Consider the following 19,669-nt stretch of genomic DNA (forward strand, 5'->3'; position numbering starts at 1 on the left):
ATATGTAAGTCAATTTTGTCACAGTAAGAATATAAGTGAATCATTTTGTAGCGGTAGAGGCATATGTGCACAACTTTTATAATGAGGTTATATCAATTTTAAATAATAAAGTTAAGGGGTATACAATTATTATTATTGAAATATGTGGGAAATTCATATAGTATATCTTATTATTATTGAAATATGTGGGAAATTGATATAGACAAATTTGGAGTTGAAATAGTAGGGTGTGTTGTGATACGAAATTATCGGTGACACTATTTTGACCTTCTTCTCTCTTTCTCTTCTCCAGTAACGTCAGCCATACAAATTCATATACTCCACCATTCTTTTTTCTATATTTATTTGACTCTCCTCTCCTCTCATCCATCCAATTTATCTTACTCTTCTCATCTTCCTTTCCTCTTCACTGCATTTCAATTTCTGAGAAAATCAACAAAGGTTAGTTCTTGATTTCGATCTTTACTTTTCTTAGCAGATTCTTGTATGTTTTCAATTGATTGGTGGTTTTTTTTTTCTGGTTTCCCATTTATGAAATCAGATTTTCAAGATACAGTTGACATTTGCTGATTTTGAAGATAGTTAAATGATATGTGTTTCTTGTGAAAAGTTTTGATCTTTTTACTGAAATAGAAAATAAGGGTTGGAGAATGATAAATTAGAAGGTATTGAGGTGAAGTGATCTAATTTAATGTTATTGTATTGTCATGGGTGGGCTATTGGTTAGTCTCATTCAACTCTATATAGAGTGAAATCATGGACAAGCCATCAATTTATCAGTATTTCTTTATTGTTATGTTCTATGTTGTTCTTGGTTGTATTTATAATTGTGGTGTCCGCGGCGACTTTAATTCCTGACTAATTCCATAGGATACCTGCTATGTGTTTTGTCTCTGTTGGGAATCGAACTTGAGAACTCATGATGCTCAACCCACTTCATTCACCACACCCTGGGTGTACTAGACCACAACCTTCTTGTTCTTGGTCTTGTCTTATAAACTTTCTTCTTCTTAAGATACGATGTGATGTTGTTCTACTAATTAGCCTAGTGAATGGGAAATTTGGTTAGTAAATCTCAATATCTTTGAGCTTACATGGAGTGATAGGGGCAGTGAGGATGCATATAGCCGATCACAACTTGCTTAAAGTCAAAGGTTTATTGTTTGTAAAATCCAATGGATTGTTGCCTTCTGGTCCATTCAGACTGTAGTGTATCAGACTTTCTGCCAGTTAGCCTTTGCTACGAAATTATAGTAGGAATCTCCGAGAGGACTTTAATCAGATGCCGGCTTATAAAATAGGCATGCTATGATTGTATTAGCAGTAATACTTCTGAAAATAACATGTTGTCTGAAATGAATGGACCATAGAGGCATAGACTGCAAAAGAAAAAAAAGAAGGGGGGTCATAGCTATTTACATTGATGTTCTTTTCCATCAGCAACCAAGGACTACCTAAGGAGGAGCGATTTCACTTCTATTTCTATCTTGTTCCTCTGTGGTTCTTTTACTATAAAATAGCACTTGTTTCTGGAGCTACGTGATTATTGTCACCTACCATTGCCATTGTGGAGTTCCCTCCCGGGAGAAATTAAAGAAACTGTAGGATTTGTCATCACAACTAGCTTCTAGGTTTTCCCAAGCTGCATTACTTGTGTAAGGTTTTTAAAGTTGTTGATCCAAAAGTATGGTCATGACATGATGCAATTTCTTAAGGATTTTATTTACATGAAAAATTCCTTGCTTCTCTTGGAGTGTGGATGTTATATACAGATAGTACATTACATTATGGATATTTTGACTTGTTTTTAGGTGTACAAATGATGCATGCACAAACAATAACTGATCCAGGAGAAGAGATCAAAATAAGTTTTGGCTATAACTTCACAGATGATTCAGGTGAGGAATCAGATGGTATTGACAACTGCCACGGAATTAAACTTCATAGAGCCAACAATTCCTTTTCTTGCCTGTCTGGTGCAGCTTTAAGTGGTAACGCCACACTAGCTAACACAAATATTTGTAATGGCTTGTTTGGAGCTGAGATACTTCCAGCGTTGGATTCACCAACTTCTTTCCGCCGAATTCCCTCTTCCCAATCTTTCTCAAGGTTGGATTTATTGTCATCTTCTTTGCAAAGCAATCTGTCAATCTTGAGTTGTAGTCCATCCTCTCCAAGTGCGCTACATGATGACGAGTCATTTTCATGGAGGTCCACGAGTGCTCCTCGAAGTGAAGGTTTCTTGAATGCAACAGAATTTAAAATAGCAGGCGGTGCAGCTGGTGAAGACAGAGTTCAGGCTGTTTGTTCAGAAGAGAATGGATCACTTTTCTGTGGCATATATGATGGATTCAACGGAAGAGATGCAGCTGACTTTTTGGCTGGAACATTATATGAGACAATTGGAAATTACCTCAATTTATTAGATTGGGAAATGGAACAGGAGCCTGGTAAACTTTCTGACCGTCTGGGTTTTTGTGGAACCCTCCATGATGCTGTTCAAGATGATAGATCTAGCATCAGGGTTAAGGATACTTCAGAAAATGTTAATCAGGGATCTTATGTTGATTGCTCTCCAAAAGTGGAAAAATCATGTGACTCATTTAAGAAGAAGGTACTTAAGAGCCTGGAACTAGCTCTTCTTCAAGCTGAGAACGATTTCCTCCATATGGTTGAACAGGAAATGGATGACCGCCCTGACTTGGTATCAATTGGATGTTGTGTTTTAGTTGTGTTTCTCCATGGGAAAAACATGTATGTGCTCAACCTAGGTGATAGTCGAGCTGTATTGGCAACAGATTCTGATGTCGTCAGTATTTCCAAGGATGAAGTATTGCAGGCTGTGCAGCTAACCGTTAGTCATAATGTTGAGGATGAATCTGAAAGAACTCGACTATTAAAAGATCATCCTGATGATCCCTCAACAATCGTGGCTGGAAAAGTCAAAGGAAGGCTAAAGGTCACTCGGGCACTTGGAGTGGGATATCTGAAAAAGGTGCATTTTCTATTTTGTTTACTTTATCTAATCAGTTTACACTTGCCTTGCTATTCTTAATACTAGAAGTTTTTATCCATCCTAAATGTTAACATAGGTAAAGATTAATTTGTCTTCTTATTGAGACGAATACTGAATTATTTCAAACACAATTCATTTTTTGTTGTGATTGATACGGAATTCAAAGGTTTCGTTAGTGTACTCAATTATACATATTGATAGGCAATTCTTCAATAGGGCATATCAATCATGTTGTGGCACTCCCTGGGTGCCTATGTTGATACATTCTTTTTTTTATTCCTGCTTACCTATCAAAAGAGGGTTGAACAATTCATTATCTTGTTGCAGAAAACAATGAATGATGCCTTGATGGGCATTCTTCGAATTCGTAATCTGATTAGTCCTCCATATGTTTCGGTACAACCTCATATGACTGTACACGAAATCTCAAATTCAGACCAGTTTGTTGTGCTTGGAAGTGATGGTTTATTTGACTTCTTCAGCAATGATGAGGTTGTTAAGCTTGTCCATTCTTATATCTTATGTCACCCTTCTGGTGATCCAGCCAATTATCTAGTGGAGCAGCTCGTGATGCGAGCAGCAGATTGTGCAGGTACAATTTCGATGCGCTGCATCACTTCTCTGTCTCCATCCAACCACTTTTAACTTTCTTTTAATTTAATTTAATCGTATAATAAAATCTACTATTTCGTCCGTCAGCACTTTTGAATGATGAAGTCAATGAAATCAGATACAAATCTTAGAGACTTAAGATTGTTTATTAGGTAGTAATTATTGAAGTGAGATCAGCAGAAGAATATAATATAAAGTCTTTCTGTTTCCTATTTGCATTTCTTGATGAGCTAATTATATAAAATTGTTTTAAATAAATTTTCCACAATTTGCAGGATTTAGTATGGAAGAGTTGATGAGCATACCAGCTGGTAGAAGAAGAAAATATCATGATGATATTACAGTAATTGTAATCAATCTTGGAATGAACAAACGCACCTCAAAAGCATCCACATACCAATAAGTTTGTTAATTAGAAGATTTTTTTTGGCCTTTAGTCCTTTTCTTTTATTTTTCCCATTTGGTCTGTGGGGGATTATAGAAGGGGGAGTGGGTTATTTTATTTGTAGTAATAGTGTTTATGTTTGTCATAATTTTTTTGTGGAGGACTTCTTCCTTATATTTAGCTATGTACAGAGTGTTTCTACATTTTTTTTGGGGCCTTCAATGAATTGGTTCTAGTGTACCTCTTACCTTCCCTTCCCCCCTTCCCCCTCCCCCTCCAAAAGAAAAAAAAAATTCATATTCAGTGAAATTCCATAAAGTGGGGTCCGGAAAAGATCGAGTGTACTCAGACATCGAGGTAGTGATGTTGTTTTTTAAAATACCCCAGTTCAAGCAAATCAAAGCAGTAATTAAAAGAAAGCGGTAGTGAAGATAAAACATGTCAACTAATAGCAAAATATTGCGGAGCATATATGCAAGGAATTGCAACAACAAGGTGCGATCACTTTAATATATGAATTTAATTTGTGATATCAGATACCACAAGCAGAAGACTACAAGAATAAGCTAATACTACGACTAATATGGTGCTCTATACTACGACAAAGCTAAAACATGAACAGGCTAGTAATAAAACAACTCTTAACTGCCTCTAACCCTTTACCCTTATTCACGATCTTCACAACCTTCTATCTAAAATCATGTTCTTGATAAACTGAACATGCATCATATTATGTCTAATCACCTCCTTGAGAAATTTTAAAAATAACAACACAAAGTCTTGATCACGAAGGCAAAAGATTTAAATGAATCTTTTTTTTAGAAAGAGGAATATTAAAGGGAGTTACATTCATGGAGCTGAAATAACTATGCATTAATTTGATTCCCCTTTGTAAGATGAAGAATCATATTGCTCATTATCAATGGCTGAAAAAGGTTCTTATCAACCTTTGTCTTTTTTTAAAAAAAAGATTCTTCTTGTTGGGGTCAACTTGGCAGTTTTTCGACCTTTCGAGCATTGGAAAGTGTTTATCAGATATGGTCAACTCTGAGGTTGCTCGACATTGCTTTTTAATAATAAAAAAAATACCTATTAGTTACCACTAAGAAATAATTAAATTGATTAAGCAATAATGAATTAGGAATTCTATTAGTTTAATCTCATACCTTCTCTGTCTTCTTTTCACAAAGCTAGAATAATACTAGTAGAATAATGTACCAATTTATATATATAATGTATTGGTGCATGTATATACACTGTATATTTAATGTGTTACAATAACAATTACAACATATTTAGTATAGTACCACAAGGTGGTGTGGAGAGGGTAGAATAGTATATGCATATATTTCCTCTATCTTAGAGGTAAAAATGTTGTTTATATTAGACCCTCGGCTAAACAACCCAAAAAAGTATTGAAAGTGAAAGTATAAAAAAATATATTGAGAAGTAACCATGATAAAATAATACAATAATTGAAGTACAAAACAACACCATAAAGCAACATAAATCAAAAGCAAGAAATTTCATGAACAATACTACGACTACTAGTATGGATGAACAACGAGACAACAACTACTACCTACTAATCATCTACCCTAATTTGTGTCCTCCACAACCTTCTATTTAAGGTTATATTATGAGTAAACTGAAATCATGTCATATCTTGTCTAATCACCTCTTCCCAATGTTTTTTCGGGACTACTACTTCCTCTACTCAAATTATCCATAATACATCAATCTCTCACACCGTCACACCTTCACATTGGGACATTTTTGCATCTACTTTTCACATGACCAAACCAATTTAGAATTGTTTCTCGCATTTTGACCTTCATCAAAGGGTAACTCACCTTGCACTGAATATCCTCACTTCTAATCTTATCTTTACTAGTATGGACACACATCCAGTGCAACATACTCATTTATGCAACTTTCATCTTCTGAATGTGAATGTTCTTGACTGGTCAACACTTTGTCAATACAACATATTTGGTCCAACTACTACTCTATCGAATTCGCCTTTAAATTTTGGTGACAAATTCTTATCACACAAGACCCCGAATGCGAGCCTCCATTTCATTCACCCTACACCTATAAGATAACTGACATCCTCGCCAGTCTTTCCATTTTCTTGAACAATCAATCCTAGATACTTGAAACTTTCTCTCTTATTGATGGACTGTGCATCAAGCCTCACTTCCACATTAGTCTCCTATGTTATTATTGAACTTACACTCCAAGTTCTTTGTATTGGTCCAGCTCGACTTGAACCCTTTAAATTTCAGGATTTGTCTTCGAACCTTCAATTTAATGTTAACTCTATCACGAGTTATGTCAATCAAAATTATGGTAACGTCCTGCTGATGAGTTCGAGATTTGGACTCATTTAGGACTTTGTTTTGATAGTTTTAGTGTTCTCAAATGCCTAATTTGTGCTAGAAACTGATGTTAAAGCCTTGATTTTTAAGCATGTGGACTAAGGAGCAAAGCAAGGGCACTAACATGCAAAAAGGAACAAAACAAGCTGAAGAAGTGGAGAAAAGCTATCCTAGTGATCGCCAAGACCACTCGGTGAACCGCCGAGTGGCTCTTCAGACCGCCTAAAGTTTCAATGTGCCAGTCTTGAGAAGAAACCAAATCAACGACAGATATGGGTAGTAGGCAAATCGACGATCAGTTCCGCGACAACAAATTGGATCGCCCAAAGCTACATGACCTGAGATGCTGAAGGCCAATGCAAAATGGCGATGGAATAGGACACTCCGCGAATCACCGATCGATTCGACGAGGCGTGACTTAATCTACTGAGTGGACTTTCAGGCTTAATTTTGGGAAACTATAAGTTGGATTTTAAATGTAATTTTGAGGAGTTCTCCTTGAGATGTTAGAGTTCTTTCCCTGACATTACAGTTCCCATTTCTAGACTTAGAGTTTTCTTTGGATTTTTGAGTTCAAATTGTACAATTTTGGAGAATTTGGAAAGTGGGTCTTTGAATTTCATTCTTGGAAATCATTGTAAGGTCTTGGAGACTCTTACCCATACCATGGCTAGTGCATTTGGTAATCGTTTCTCTATTTTTATAATGTGTGGCTAAAACTTCAATTCTTGGGGTGTGATTATGTGATTATGGGTTGAATTAGCTTATGGGTATTGATTATTACTAATTTAAATGCTATATTGAAGTGGGTTTAATCATTAGCTATGTTTTAATCTATGAATTGTAGTTGCAAATTGTAACATCCGGCAATTTGAAATAACTATGAAGAAGCTGGAAATTTGAAAGTCATTTTTGGAAAGAATTCAAAAATCTGGAAATTTGGTTTAGTATAGGAAAAAAAAAAGAGTTTTTGGTCAACTTTGAGCAGTCAAAACTCCTAGATCAAGATGAGTTAGGTGAATTTCCAGTTATTTTTTGAAAGCTCTTGGAATGATCTTTCCAACGCCGCCGAGTTTGCTCGATTTCGAGTTCGTATGAGTGAGTTATGCCTTTTGGAAGTTGGGTTGTTGGCACAGGGTAGTTAGTCCGAATTTGTAAGGGTATTTTGGTCTTTTCCCTAACAATTTCTTTTGGTTATATTAAGGGTCTAGACTAATTTTAATTCATTTTTTCCCTTTTATAAGTTAGAGTTAGGGTTGTGAGTGAAGAGAGAAAGAAGAAGAGAAAGTGAAGAAGAAGCAAAGTTCGTCAAGATCGTCGTGGTTTTCGTCGGGGGTGATCCCTATTAAGGTATGTGAGATCATAGTGTTGGGTTGATTCATTCCCCCACATGCCAAACTCGTTTTAATTTTCGAGAAAAGTTTTGGTTGTGTTTGTTGAAGCCTTGTTGTTGTGGTTGTTGAAGTCTTGTGATTGTGTTGAAGTTCTTGTTGATTTCGGATATGTTTTCGGTTGTGTTTCCGAGTTGAATCTATTGTATATTAAGGGTCTTTATGATTCTAAGTGTTTGGGGCTGGAACCTTTGAGGTTAGGGTGGTTTAGAGTTGGATACACACAGAGTTTATAGCAGGCTTTAAACAACTTTTCTTTATATTGCACTTGTTTTAAATTGCCTTATATTGAAATGAGTCAATCAGGTTGAGTTGAATTGAGCCAGGTAAGTTATTCAGTTTCTTCCAGATTTCCTCCTAGTTTATGTTGCTTAGCTTTCCATCTCGCATACTCGTACATTCAATGTACTGATGCCAGTTGGCCTGCATCTTATGACGATGCAGACACAGGTACCCATGATCAGCATCCAGCACGCCGTTGATCCAGTTGAGCACTCTAGAGTCAGTGGTGAGCCTCTTTGCATTCCGGAGGACTCTGTTATTTTGTGTTCCTAGTTTTGCTTTATTAGGATGTTGTGGGGTCTGTCCCAATATCCATCTCAGTGTTATAGAGGCTTCATAGACAGTCAGTTAGTATTGAGTCTCTCATTTGTGTATATATATATATGTAAATATTCTATTTTGAGACCGAGTTGCCTTTTGGCCAGTTTTTATCAGATGGGTTGCTTTATGACCTTTCATTGCACTGAGTTATTTCTGTTGAGTTAAGTTTTCCGCTGAGTTAGGTAAGCCAGGCCAAGGGTTTGCTTGGGGCTAGCAATGGTCTTCGAGTGCCGGCCACGTCCAGGGTGTAGGCTCGGGGCGTGACACAAATGCAGTTATAACTTTGAGTTCTTAGCTTGCTTGAGAGAGAGGTTTTTGAACCAAACCTTTTGATTAATGGTGTGTAGGTATTGGGTTGATGTGGGTTCAGCTCGAAAGAGTGAATCCTAAATCAAATATTACCCATCTTGTGAGAGAGATGATGTATTAAGGTTGTGGGTTGTTCTTATTTGTTAAGCTTGTTGATGTTCGAGAGAAATCACTTGAATCGAAGTAATTGTTCGAGAGAAAGCTATTTCAATCATAGCCCAACTTACCCACTGATATTGAACTATTTAATAGTAGTTTCAATTACCCATTTAGCAAAAATTTCCTATAATTGATCACATCCCGAGAATTCCTCTTTATATTGTTGTTTCATTGTTGTTTGATTGCGTTGTAGTTGCTAATTGCAAATCAAAACCCCCCATTTGACATTCATTGTCACCCCTTAGACTTGTTTACATGTCTTTTTCGATTATTTCTATTCCTATAGCTATTTAGACCACGTTTGTACTTCATACCTGAATTTGAACACGTACCGCTCCATGTGGGTTCGACCCCAACTCTCCGTTGGGTTTTATACTGCTTAACTATCCTTTGCACCTAGAATTGGATGAGGTGTGCTTGAAACGTTAATCACCTGCTCGATCTGAACCCTTTAAATTTTAGGATTTGTCTTCAAACCTTCAATTTAGTGTAAACTATATCGTGAGTCTCATCAATCAAAATTATGTCATCGATAAATAACATACACCTTATCACCTTACCTTGAATTCGCCGCGTTAATCCAACTATCATTAAATAAAAATAAAAATAAGGACAAATGGTTAATCCCTAATGCAACTCTATCAAAACTGGAAAGTACTTAGTCTCATTTCGCTGTTCTTATATGGAATTGACTCTATCATATATGTCCTTAATTACCCTAGTATATGCCTCAGGTACACCCTTAACCTCCAAGCATATTTTATAAAACCTTTTTAGGACTTTGTCGTATGCTTTTTCTAAATCAATGAACATTATGTGTAAGTTCATCTCCGTTACCTTATTCTACTCCATCGGTCTTCTTGCAAGATAAATGGTTTTTTCATTTTTGTAATTGATTGTCCCGACATGAATTTGAACTGCTTCTTGAGAATATTCATGCCCCTTCGCACCCTCATCTCCATCACCTTCTCTCAAATCTTCATAGTGTGACTTGTTTCAATGTCACCCGATCTTCTTGTACAACAAAATCATGTATTTCGTATCAATTCATCAGGCATCTTTGCGGTCTTTAAGACAACATTAAACAACTCAATTAGTCACTCCATTTGCAGCTTAGACTCTTTCAAAATTTCATTAGGATCTCATTTGATTCAATCACTCTACTCGCACGCATCCTACTAATAGGCCCTTTAATCTCCCCAACTATTATAGGCCCATAATATCCACAATTGTGACACCTATATTAGTAATCCAAATTCCCTAGCACTATGTCTTTGTCTACCTATTTGTTTAATATCCTATGGAGGTATAATTGTCATCTCCGTTTAGTGAGAGCTTCCTCCATCAGTATTTTGTGGTCCTCTTCTTGATGCACTTTATTTGGTCTAGGTCACAGGCTTTGCTCTCTCTTACCTTGGATAGACTGTACAACTTTTTGTCCCCAATCTTGTCCTTGAAATCTACATATATAATGTATTAGGACTTGTTTGATTGGGAATAAGTTATTCCGAAATTAGTTATCTTAAAAGTTATTATTTCACCCTCAATGTAGGATAAGAATAGAACTATAATTTTGGAATAATTAATTCCGGTTATATTATCCTACAATTTTATCCTAATCAAATATGAGATATACACATTCTAAAATTAATCTTGAAATTAGTTATTCCTTATTTCTCATACAAACAAGTATTTTAAAAAATAATAATAAAAGATTACCTTTCAACTCTATTTATTTTATGTACCATTTAACACAAAATACTAATTTTATGATTTCTTTATTTTTATATATGTTATTCAACTGCAATTTTGCATTTTAAAAATCGACGATCATTTGTTAATTATTGTAAAAAATTAAAACAGATGGATTATCATTGTTTTTTTTATAAAGAAAGTAACAATTTCTTTTTAAGAGTTTTCCTATATTTTTGCGTGAAAAATAACCTATGAAAGTGCGTCGATTTTCTTTCTTAAAAAAATCAATGACAACCCAACGAAGTCTATCGAGTTTCAACATTTTTTTGTAGTGTTATTAATTAGCAATGAACATGAGTTTTTTTTTACTCGTATTTAGTTGAATGAAAAATTAGAAAGCTGATATTTGAGTTAGTCCAAGTAGACTAGATATGAAAAAAAAAATGTGATGTTATTTAAATTAAGTAATTGTTTTTTTTTTTAAAAAAATTAACACACTTTCACCGATTATTTTTTCACACAATAATGTACAGAAACTCTAAAAAAATAATATATTTTTTTAAAATGATGTTTATCCATTATTTTTTAACACAATAATGGCATGTGAAGTACACACATCCCACTTTGTTGATTCTTTGGAAAGAAGTGCCAAAATGGAACATAAAAATTGGAGTTGAAGGGTTAAAATGGAACAAGGTTGAGTTGGAGTGCCAAAATGAAATTTAGGGACAAGTTTAAGGATCTGCATATGTGTTTGGCCTATATTATTTCTTTCAAAATATAGCATATACATGTATGCATGCATATAATATCATCAATATAGGCCAAACACATATGCAAACCTTTAAATTTGTCCCTAAATTTCATTTTGACACTCCAACTCAACCTTGTTCCATTTTAACCCTTCAACTCTAATTTTTATGTTCCATTTTGGCACTTCTAAGTGATGTGGCAAAGATTGTGCATCACACATTCTCTAAAAGAGTGAAAGACGAAAAAAATATATTTTTTAATAAAATAATAATAGATTATCCTTTAACTCTATTCTTTTATGTACCATTTAACACAAAATACTACTTTTATGATTTCTTTATTTCTATATATGTTATTCAACTACAATTTTGCATTTAAAAAAATCGACGATCATCTGTTAATTATTGTAAAAAATTAAAACTGACGGATTATCATTGTTTTTTTTATAAAAAAAAGTAACAATTTCTTTTTAAGAGTTTTCCTATATTTTTGCGTGAAAAATAACCGACGAAAGTGCGTCGATTTCCTTTCTTAAAAAAATCAATGACAACCCAACGAAGTCTATCGAGTTTCAACATTTTTTTTGTAGTGTTACTCCCTCCGTCCCATTTTATGTGGCAACATTTGACCGGGCACAGAGTTTAAGAAATAAATGAAGACTTTGAAATGTTTACCAAATTGCCCTTTAAAAAGTACTCACTTTTCTCTCTCCTCATAAATGTATTGGAGTATTATTTTAAGATTAAGTGGGACCAACAAGGGTAAAAGAGGAATTGTACCTTTAAATACTTACCATATTAGGAAATGTGACATTCTTTTTTGAACTGATCAAAAAGGAAATGATGCCACATAAAATGGGACGGAGGGAGTATTAATTAGCAATGAACATGAGTTTTTTTTACTCGTATTTAGTTGAATGAAAAATTAGAAAGCTGATATTTGAGTTAGTCCAAGTAGACTAGATATGAAAAAAATATATGTGATGTTATTTAAATTAACTAATTGTTTTTTAAAAATATCAACACACTTTCACCGATTATTTTTTCACACAATAATATACAAAAACTCTAAAAAAAATATTTTTTAAAAAAATGACGTTCATCAATTATTTTTTAAAACAATAATGGCATGTGAAGTACACACATCCCACTTTGTTGATTCTTTGGAAAGAAGTGCCAAAATGGAAAATAAAAATTTGAGTTGAAGGGTTAAAATGAAACAAGGTTGAGTTGGAGTGCCAAAATGAAATTTAGGGACAAGTTTAAGAGTCTGCATATGTGTTTGGCCGCCTATATATATTGATGATATTATATGCATACATACATGTATATGCTATATTTTGAAAGAAAAATACTGTTATATTTTGAAAAATAAATATTACTATTTTTTCAAAAAGAGATATTAATCTTTCTACTTAAAATTGTTTTTCCAAAAAGCATCTAAATAGTTCAAAGTTCAACAACTTCATAATCATTCTCCAAACTTTCACGTCTGAATTTTAAACTTGTCTTTTAAAATTTCGAACTTCATATCTTTGAGGTGTAAATTTGAATTTTTTTAAACTTGTCTTTTAAGATTTTCAGATGTTTTAACTTCAAAATCCGAATATTTAAAGGATGAGAAGGAGAATGAGCAAAATTTACTTAACTTCAAATAATTTTAAAAATTGACAAAATTTTATACAACATATCTAAAAGTGGCTATTCATGATCATGGAAACCATTTTTTGTAAGTTTATTTGAAAATTTTAAAGTTAGAGTTGGAGTTGGAGTTGAAATTGTACTATACCGCTATTTATAAATTAATAAAGTAGTTTATTTAAAAAAAAATAGAGTTCAAGTTAAAGCTGAGTTGTTTCTTGCTATATTTGTTGCAAATAATATAAAATTAATTGAATGTACATTTTTAAAAATATGATTTATATTTACCAATTTTTAAAAACTACCAAAATTATCTGACTTGACTAATTTACCTAAATTATACTATCAAATAGGCTCTAACACAGTAACCTCATGAAAATAATAGACACATAATTATGTCATAGATTAGATCTCATATACAAGCTACTACACACTATTATATCAAAAAATCACATTGTTTGAAATATTATAAGTTGGAATTGTGTTTATTTATAATTTATGCAAATAATATTTAGTTATTTAAATATACTTTACCTAAAAATATGAAATATAATTTAAATAAAGTTATTTTTATTTAAAAATCAGGGTAAAATTTGAAAAAAGAGAAATATAATAAAAGTCAAAATAAGATTTTGAATGCTTTCTAAATCTCAAATTCTTAAATTATATTTAAAATTTTCATGATTAAATATTAATTTTCAAATAAAATTTTAAAAAATTCTATTTAAGAAAAGACAAAATTATTCTCATAACCAAACAGGTCCTACTGCTAACCGCACGAATTTTCAACAAGAGCTTATCCCATTTCTCGCAATAAGCCAAACAATTTGTGCCTTGACGGTATTATCAATATTTTCTGACAAAAATATATTCCTCCAATGCAAATTATTTTATTATATTATAACTAGCTTACTAATGAAGAAATCCACTTTCATTCTCAACAAGATTGATATTTAAAGTTACTTTTTATAAAAAAAAAAGTTTGATATTTTAGCTGATATACACAAATTGAATAATAATTGTGCTATAATCCTATAAAATGTCTAGAAAGAGTAGATAGTACGTATATTTTATGAAGTAAAAATATAAACAATGTAATTTTTTATTGAAAAATATAATATAAAATTAGAATAATAAATTTAGTTTAAAAATTTGAGAAGTTGATATAATGATATTAAAATAATATTGACTGAACACACACAAAATATATTTTATTTTTTTATAAGCAGAAAATAATAGATTTTTTGCGGTAGAAGGCTAGACTGTTTCAAAGATTTTCAAAATATTTATTTATAAAAGAATAAAAATTAAAAATAAATAAATAAAAATATAAATATAGAAATAATTATGTGGGTTCACATAAATCATAAAAATAATAGTAGTGCAAAACATGGTAGCCACTATACTACAAGTACTTAGAAATTATATATGGATAACTTTTTAGCAAAAAATGAAACTATGAAGCGTTATTTAGTGGTCTTATCGTTTGGTGTGAGAGATTAAAAATAATAGTGATGGGATAAGAAAATAGTGATATGATAATTTTTTTTATGTTGTTTGATTGCCATGTTTGGGATAACTTATCCCACCATTTATATCATAGTGATGAGATAAGTTATCCCATATACATGGTGGGATAAGTTATCCTAGGATAGTTAACCCCAGGATAACTTATCCTGGGATAACTTGTTTCCAACCAAACGACCCCTAGGGTAAGATATATACATGTCGTATTTCATTGTAGGGAAAATTGTATAAAACAACAAATTATTCCTTCAAATTAAATGTTATAACCACCGTTTGATTTAATTGTAACCCGTAGCACACAATTATCATTCGCCTCCCTCCCTGAATTTCTCGCTCGCCACCTTCGATTTCTCGCTGGGCAATCTCTCCCTCGCCTCTCTCACTTTATACAAACACAAATGTATAAAATGTGTTTGTGTTTGTATAAAGCAAGAGAAAACTGTATATATACATATCTTTTCGTTCGCCTCTCTCCCCAGATGAATCTCGCTCGCTACTCTCCCAGATCTCGCTCGTCACTCTCACTCGCCTCCCTCACTTTATACAAACACAAATGTATAAATTGCGTTTGTGTTGGTATAAAGCGAGAGAAAATTGTATATACAAATACAAATACATATCTTTTTATCCTATACACTTATAATTATACAAATACAGATCTTTCCCTGCCCAGTTTTCTTTTGTCTTTCTCTCTTTCTCGATTTATACAAACACAAATTATACAATTGATTCTTTTGTATATGTATACCGAAACAAATTATACAATTGATTATTTTGTATATGTATACTGAAATATATATATTAATAGTCATAGCAAACATAAAATTTGCTATGAAGCGCAATTATACAAACTATAACTATATCATACAAATATGATTTTTATGTTTGCTAAGTAAACCTAAAATTTACTCTTTATTATATATTTGAATAATATTTAAGCTAAGTAGTAATGGTAGTGATTCAACTTTAGCCTTGAAAATAGTAGAGTACTAGCTTTCTTTTGATAATTATCCCTTTCTCATGCATTTTTTTATTCTCAGTTTTTTTTTTTCTTATTCTGTGTAATTAGCCTTGAAAATGTCAAAATTGAAACAAACAAAAGGAATACAACGTAACTCTGATCCAACAGAAAAGACTATACTAGTACATTTTCTTTTTAAAAGTCATATAAACCGAACGAATGAAAAAAAAATTTGCTACAAGAGGATTGAAAAGAAGATTGGCCAACTTTTTAAAAGTCTATAAGGTTCACAAAGATGTTGATTCCCACCAATTAGATATTAGTGTAACAATTTTTTGATATTCCTCTTCTTTTTTCTTTTCATTTCATTTTCTCTCTAAGGATCTTTGTTTGTCCTATTACCCATTTAGTTGAAAGCCAGTCTTTAAAACCCTTTTCTTAGTTAATTTCTATGTATTAAATATCTCAAACTTTTATGCATGAAGAAGCTAGTAACAGTAAATATTGGAAATAATAATATTCCTTATGCCTATTTAAATGACATGTTAGATAGCAAATGCTAGGAAATTAAAAGTAATAAAGAAGGGAAAACTATTGGCCTCTCTTGTGAATATTCTCAATGGATAGCTGTGCATACATAAGCTAAAATTATTCCAATTTTATCCATCAACCTCTTGAGTGCCTCTAAAGTTCATTTGCCTTTGTAAAAACAACAAAATATTATATTCCCTCCATGTTGTGAGGCTACGTTTTATAACTTGTATAAAGTGATAAAAAATGCATGCAGGTTTCTCAATATCCATTTCACCATTTACTCTACCTACCGTTGGTACTATTGCACGTTATTTAGGATTTGAACATTATGAATTTAAATTTGAGTTCAATCACAAACTTTAGTTTATTGGATTTGAATGGTTGTAACTAAAATATTACATTCTCCTATGTGTGTTGCATCTTTTTTTTTGTTCCCTTCTTCTTTAACCCATTTGCTTGAAAAGAGATTAATGATATGGGTTGAACTAGTTAAGATTTTGACGTTCAAGGAGAAATTTAATAACACAAAGCTTCCTCTGAAATAAATCTACTTATTTGATTGATGTTCAATTTTCGCCTTTTCTGCTCGAGCAAACTCAAATAGGGTTCCATCCGGGACTCAAATTTCTCACTCTAGCGAGACTTTGAAGGTTTCACAATATCTTTCCCTAAAGGGTGATTTTCGTTCGAAATAGTGCTATAAAATGAGGATAAGCTTTATGATCAGGTGGTCTATCTTCTTAATAGAAGAGACATTTGACGATAAGCTTGTGTTTATTTGGAGAAATAGTAATAAATCTTCCTTCTATTGCTTTGTTCCAATAGAATCTAAGACGTACTTGACAAACAAAAGAACAAACAATATTTCATTTCCAGATATATATTAATATTTATTTTTGATAAAAAATATTACTAAATTCAATCGAACTCATTTCCAAACTTCTAGCCTTGTCCACTCTCCTAAGAGAACGACCCTTCTTGTCATTAAAGTCACAATTGTTCGTGTGACAATCTAAAACGGTTAGTAATTAAGTTGAAAGATAAAGTAGTAGTATGCACATTACATTTTACAATATGCTTACTAGTTATCTAAAGTCAAAATACAAAAATAACATAATTAAAACTCTAATTTCCTGCCAAAATTCGAATACTATTTTATCTTAATATACATACAAAATTCCACATCAACTTTGATCACATGATACAGCAAGCATGAGGGTTTTCATCACTCAAGATCTCAAAAGAATCCAACGGTGTACATTGTTGCTTAGAATAAAAATCAGACTGCATGTACGGTGACGATGGAACATAGTAATATGGCGGCGCACTGCTTACCATAGGATGTGCCGCATTGTAACTTACAACATAACTCTGATGCTGCTGAGGAACATGATAACTAGCATGCGGATGCTGATCGTACGGGTTAGGATAAGGATGCTGAAATGAATGGCCTAGATTCGCTTGATCCATCATTTGATTGGGACCCATTTTTGCAACATCTGATTCGCTGCTTGGCGGTGCACCACTAGACCCTGCACTCGCATTTGGATTTGCATTGTTAATCCCAGTACTCTTCTTCTTTTTCTTTTTCTTCTTTTTCTTAGCACCTCCGGCGGCCTTTTGCTCCGGCGCCGGGAATCTCTCAACGACGGCGATATTTTCCGGCGGCCTTTCATCTGGCCTTACTTCTTTGACATCCATCGTAAAAGTCTCAACCCCGCCAAATCTCACACCATGTCTTTGAGGACCATGTTCAGCTGGTTTTTCATTATTATTATGTTCATCATCTTCATGATCATCATCGTCGTCGTCGCTGTTTTCGTTTTTCTTTGGTTTTTTCTCTCTTAATATTGGCTTCGGCTCTGGCCATAACTCAGCACTCCTTCCATTTCTTATCAGTTTTTTTATCAAAGTCTCAGCTTCAACATTTCCAGTCACTATAACTTTCTGTTGCTGTGGATCAATATCTGTTGTATAAACACCTAAAGAAAAACACAAAACACCCATAATTTATTATCAGTTGATTTAGATATGCATATGTTCTGATTTTTACAATAACAATTTTAAGTGATCATATTTTAATTTATACATGTTGAATGAATTTATTAACACAAGTACACTAATATACTGTGTTCGACTGAACCTGCATGCAGACTAGTATTAGAAGAGAGGAAGAAAAGGGAAGGAACCTTCAATGCTTTGCAGGACTTTCTTGACTTTTCTCTTGCAGCCTGGACAGTGGATGGAAACTTTCAAAACCCATGTCTGGAAAAAAATAAAAAGCAGATATATTAAGTATAAAAAAATATCAAAACGGAAGGTTGAAAGAGTAATTAATATAAATTAAAAGGATATGACCCTGTAGTGAAGTGGAGGAAGCTGAGGTAGTTGTTGTTCTTGATCAGGTGTAGAGGACGCCATAAGAAATGAAAGATAGAAAATAGAGAGATTGTTTAATTTGATGTTTTAGAAAGTAGTAGTATTGATGGAAGAGAATTTAAGAGAGAGTGCAGTGCAGTGCAGTGTGTATAAAAGGCAGATAGTGCAAGTTGAAAGTGACATAAGATGCTTCTGGACTTTGCACTTACTATGCTTTTATGTTTACATGCACTAATCTTCTATACAAGAATTTATACCTTTGCTTTCTTTTTCTTCTTCTTTTTTCTCTATCCCTTTTTGGTTTATTTTTTGAGTAAACATTCAACTATTAACTTAGGTTTCAATTTCAACTAATTAATTATGATGAGAGTATTTACCAGGTAAACGACCCCTTCTTGTCATGAAAAGCGTTATTATATTTGAAAAAAATATTGATTTAATTTTTTTAAAAAAATTGTTAGAAAGAAATAAGAAAATAGACATATATGAGTGGCTTACTTTAGGTCCTAATAATTTTTAAAGATGAATTTTATGCTTTTAATTTTACTAAAACAATATTGAACATTTTTTTTAAAAAAAAGATTCAAAATTTATATAAAAAAGAGAAAAAGAAAAGCTATCTAACTTTTTACCGAAAATATTTTAAAAATTTGAATTAACTAACTCAAATCTTTATATTCATAAATAAGGTTTTTATAACAATATCTAATATATTGTATCGCAAACACATAATTATATCTTATCAGCTAAAATTAATCTTTAGTTTTATATATCTATGTGAGGTTAACTAAAGACTTTATGTCATACAATACTACTACCTTAAAAACAACAAATAAAAATATGCGAAAAAAGAAAAATAAAAAAACAACATAATAACTCTAAATTATTAATTTTTGGGTGTATTTGTATACTAGATGGGCACGATCCATGCTAGCATGGGCCCAATATTTTATTTGTGAATGCTTTACATGGTACTTGGTAATGAAGAATAGCAGTAAAGAATTAGAACCAAAATTGCATTAGATGAATGACTTAAGTAGAACGTGTAAAAGTGGTTGAGCTACGGTTGATACAGATCTTCCGGAGTAAATAATATGCATGTTGACAGATTGAATACAACCAAAGTAATCAGTGCTTCTTATACTTTTGTAGAGATTTTATTGTATCAATTCCCTATTATTTTTACAAAGTTTCTTGGCTTAGTCAATTTCTGCTTCTTTCAAAAAAGCTACTATGTCCTCCTTGCTTGTACAATGTATGTGCATTATAAAAAGTACACATTATAGCGCAAATAAATTAAGCTCGACAATGAATTACACTTTCA

The 19,669-nt window shown here is 32.6% G+C and overlaps 2 protein-coding genes across 2 annotated transcripts; one reads left to right on the forward strand and one right to left on the reverse strand.

Moving 5' to 3' along the window:
* Positions 1-239: 239 nt before the first annotated feature.
* On the forward strand, positions 240-4,226 carry LOC125812181 (probable protein phosphatase 2C 40). The gene is made up of 4 exons (XM_049491700.1): positions 240-441; positions 1,812-2,995; positions 3,344-3,608; positions 3,904-4,226. Exons 2-4 carry the CDS (start codon positions 1,820-1,822, stop codon positions 4,029-4,031), a joined length of 1,569 nt encoding a protein of 522 aa, XP_049347657.1. The 5' UTR covers positions 240-441; positions 1,812-1,819; the 3' UTR covers positions 4,032-4,226.
* Positions 4,227-16,976: 12,750 nt separating this feature from the next.
* On the reverse strand, positions 16,977-18,400 carry LOC125812191 (heavy metal-associated isoprenylated plant protein 36-like). The gene is made up of 3 exons (XM_049491714.1): positions 18,325-18,400; positions 18,156-18,231; positions 16,977-17,948 (listed from the first exon to the last, which is right to left on the reverse strand). The coding sequence occupies exons 1-3, from the start codon at positions 18,385-18,387 to the stop codon at positions 17,161-17,163; spliced, it is 927 nt and encodes a 308-aa protein (XP_049347671.1). The 5' UTR covers positions 18,388-18,400; the 3' UTR covers positions 16,977-17,160.
* Between the last annotated feature and the right edge of the window lie 1,269 nt (positions 18,401-19,669).

Source organism: Solanum verrucosum, unplaced genomic scaffold (genome assembly GCF_900185275.1).
Source record: "Solanum verrucosum unplaced genomic scaffold, falcon-dt-bn FXZP01000115.1, whole genome shotgun sequence".
Lineage (NCBI taxonomy): Eukaryota > Viridiplantae > Streptophyta > Magnoliopsida > Solanales > Solanaceae > Solanum > Solanum verrucosum.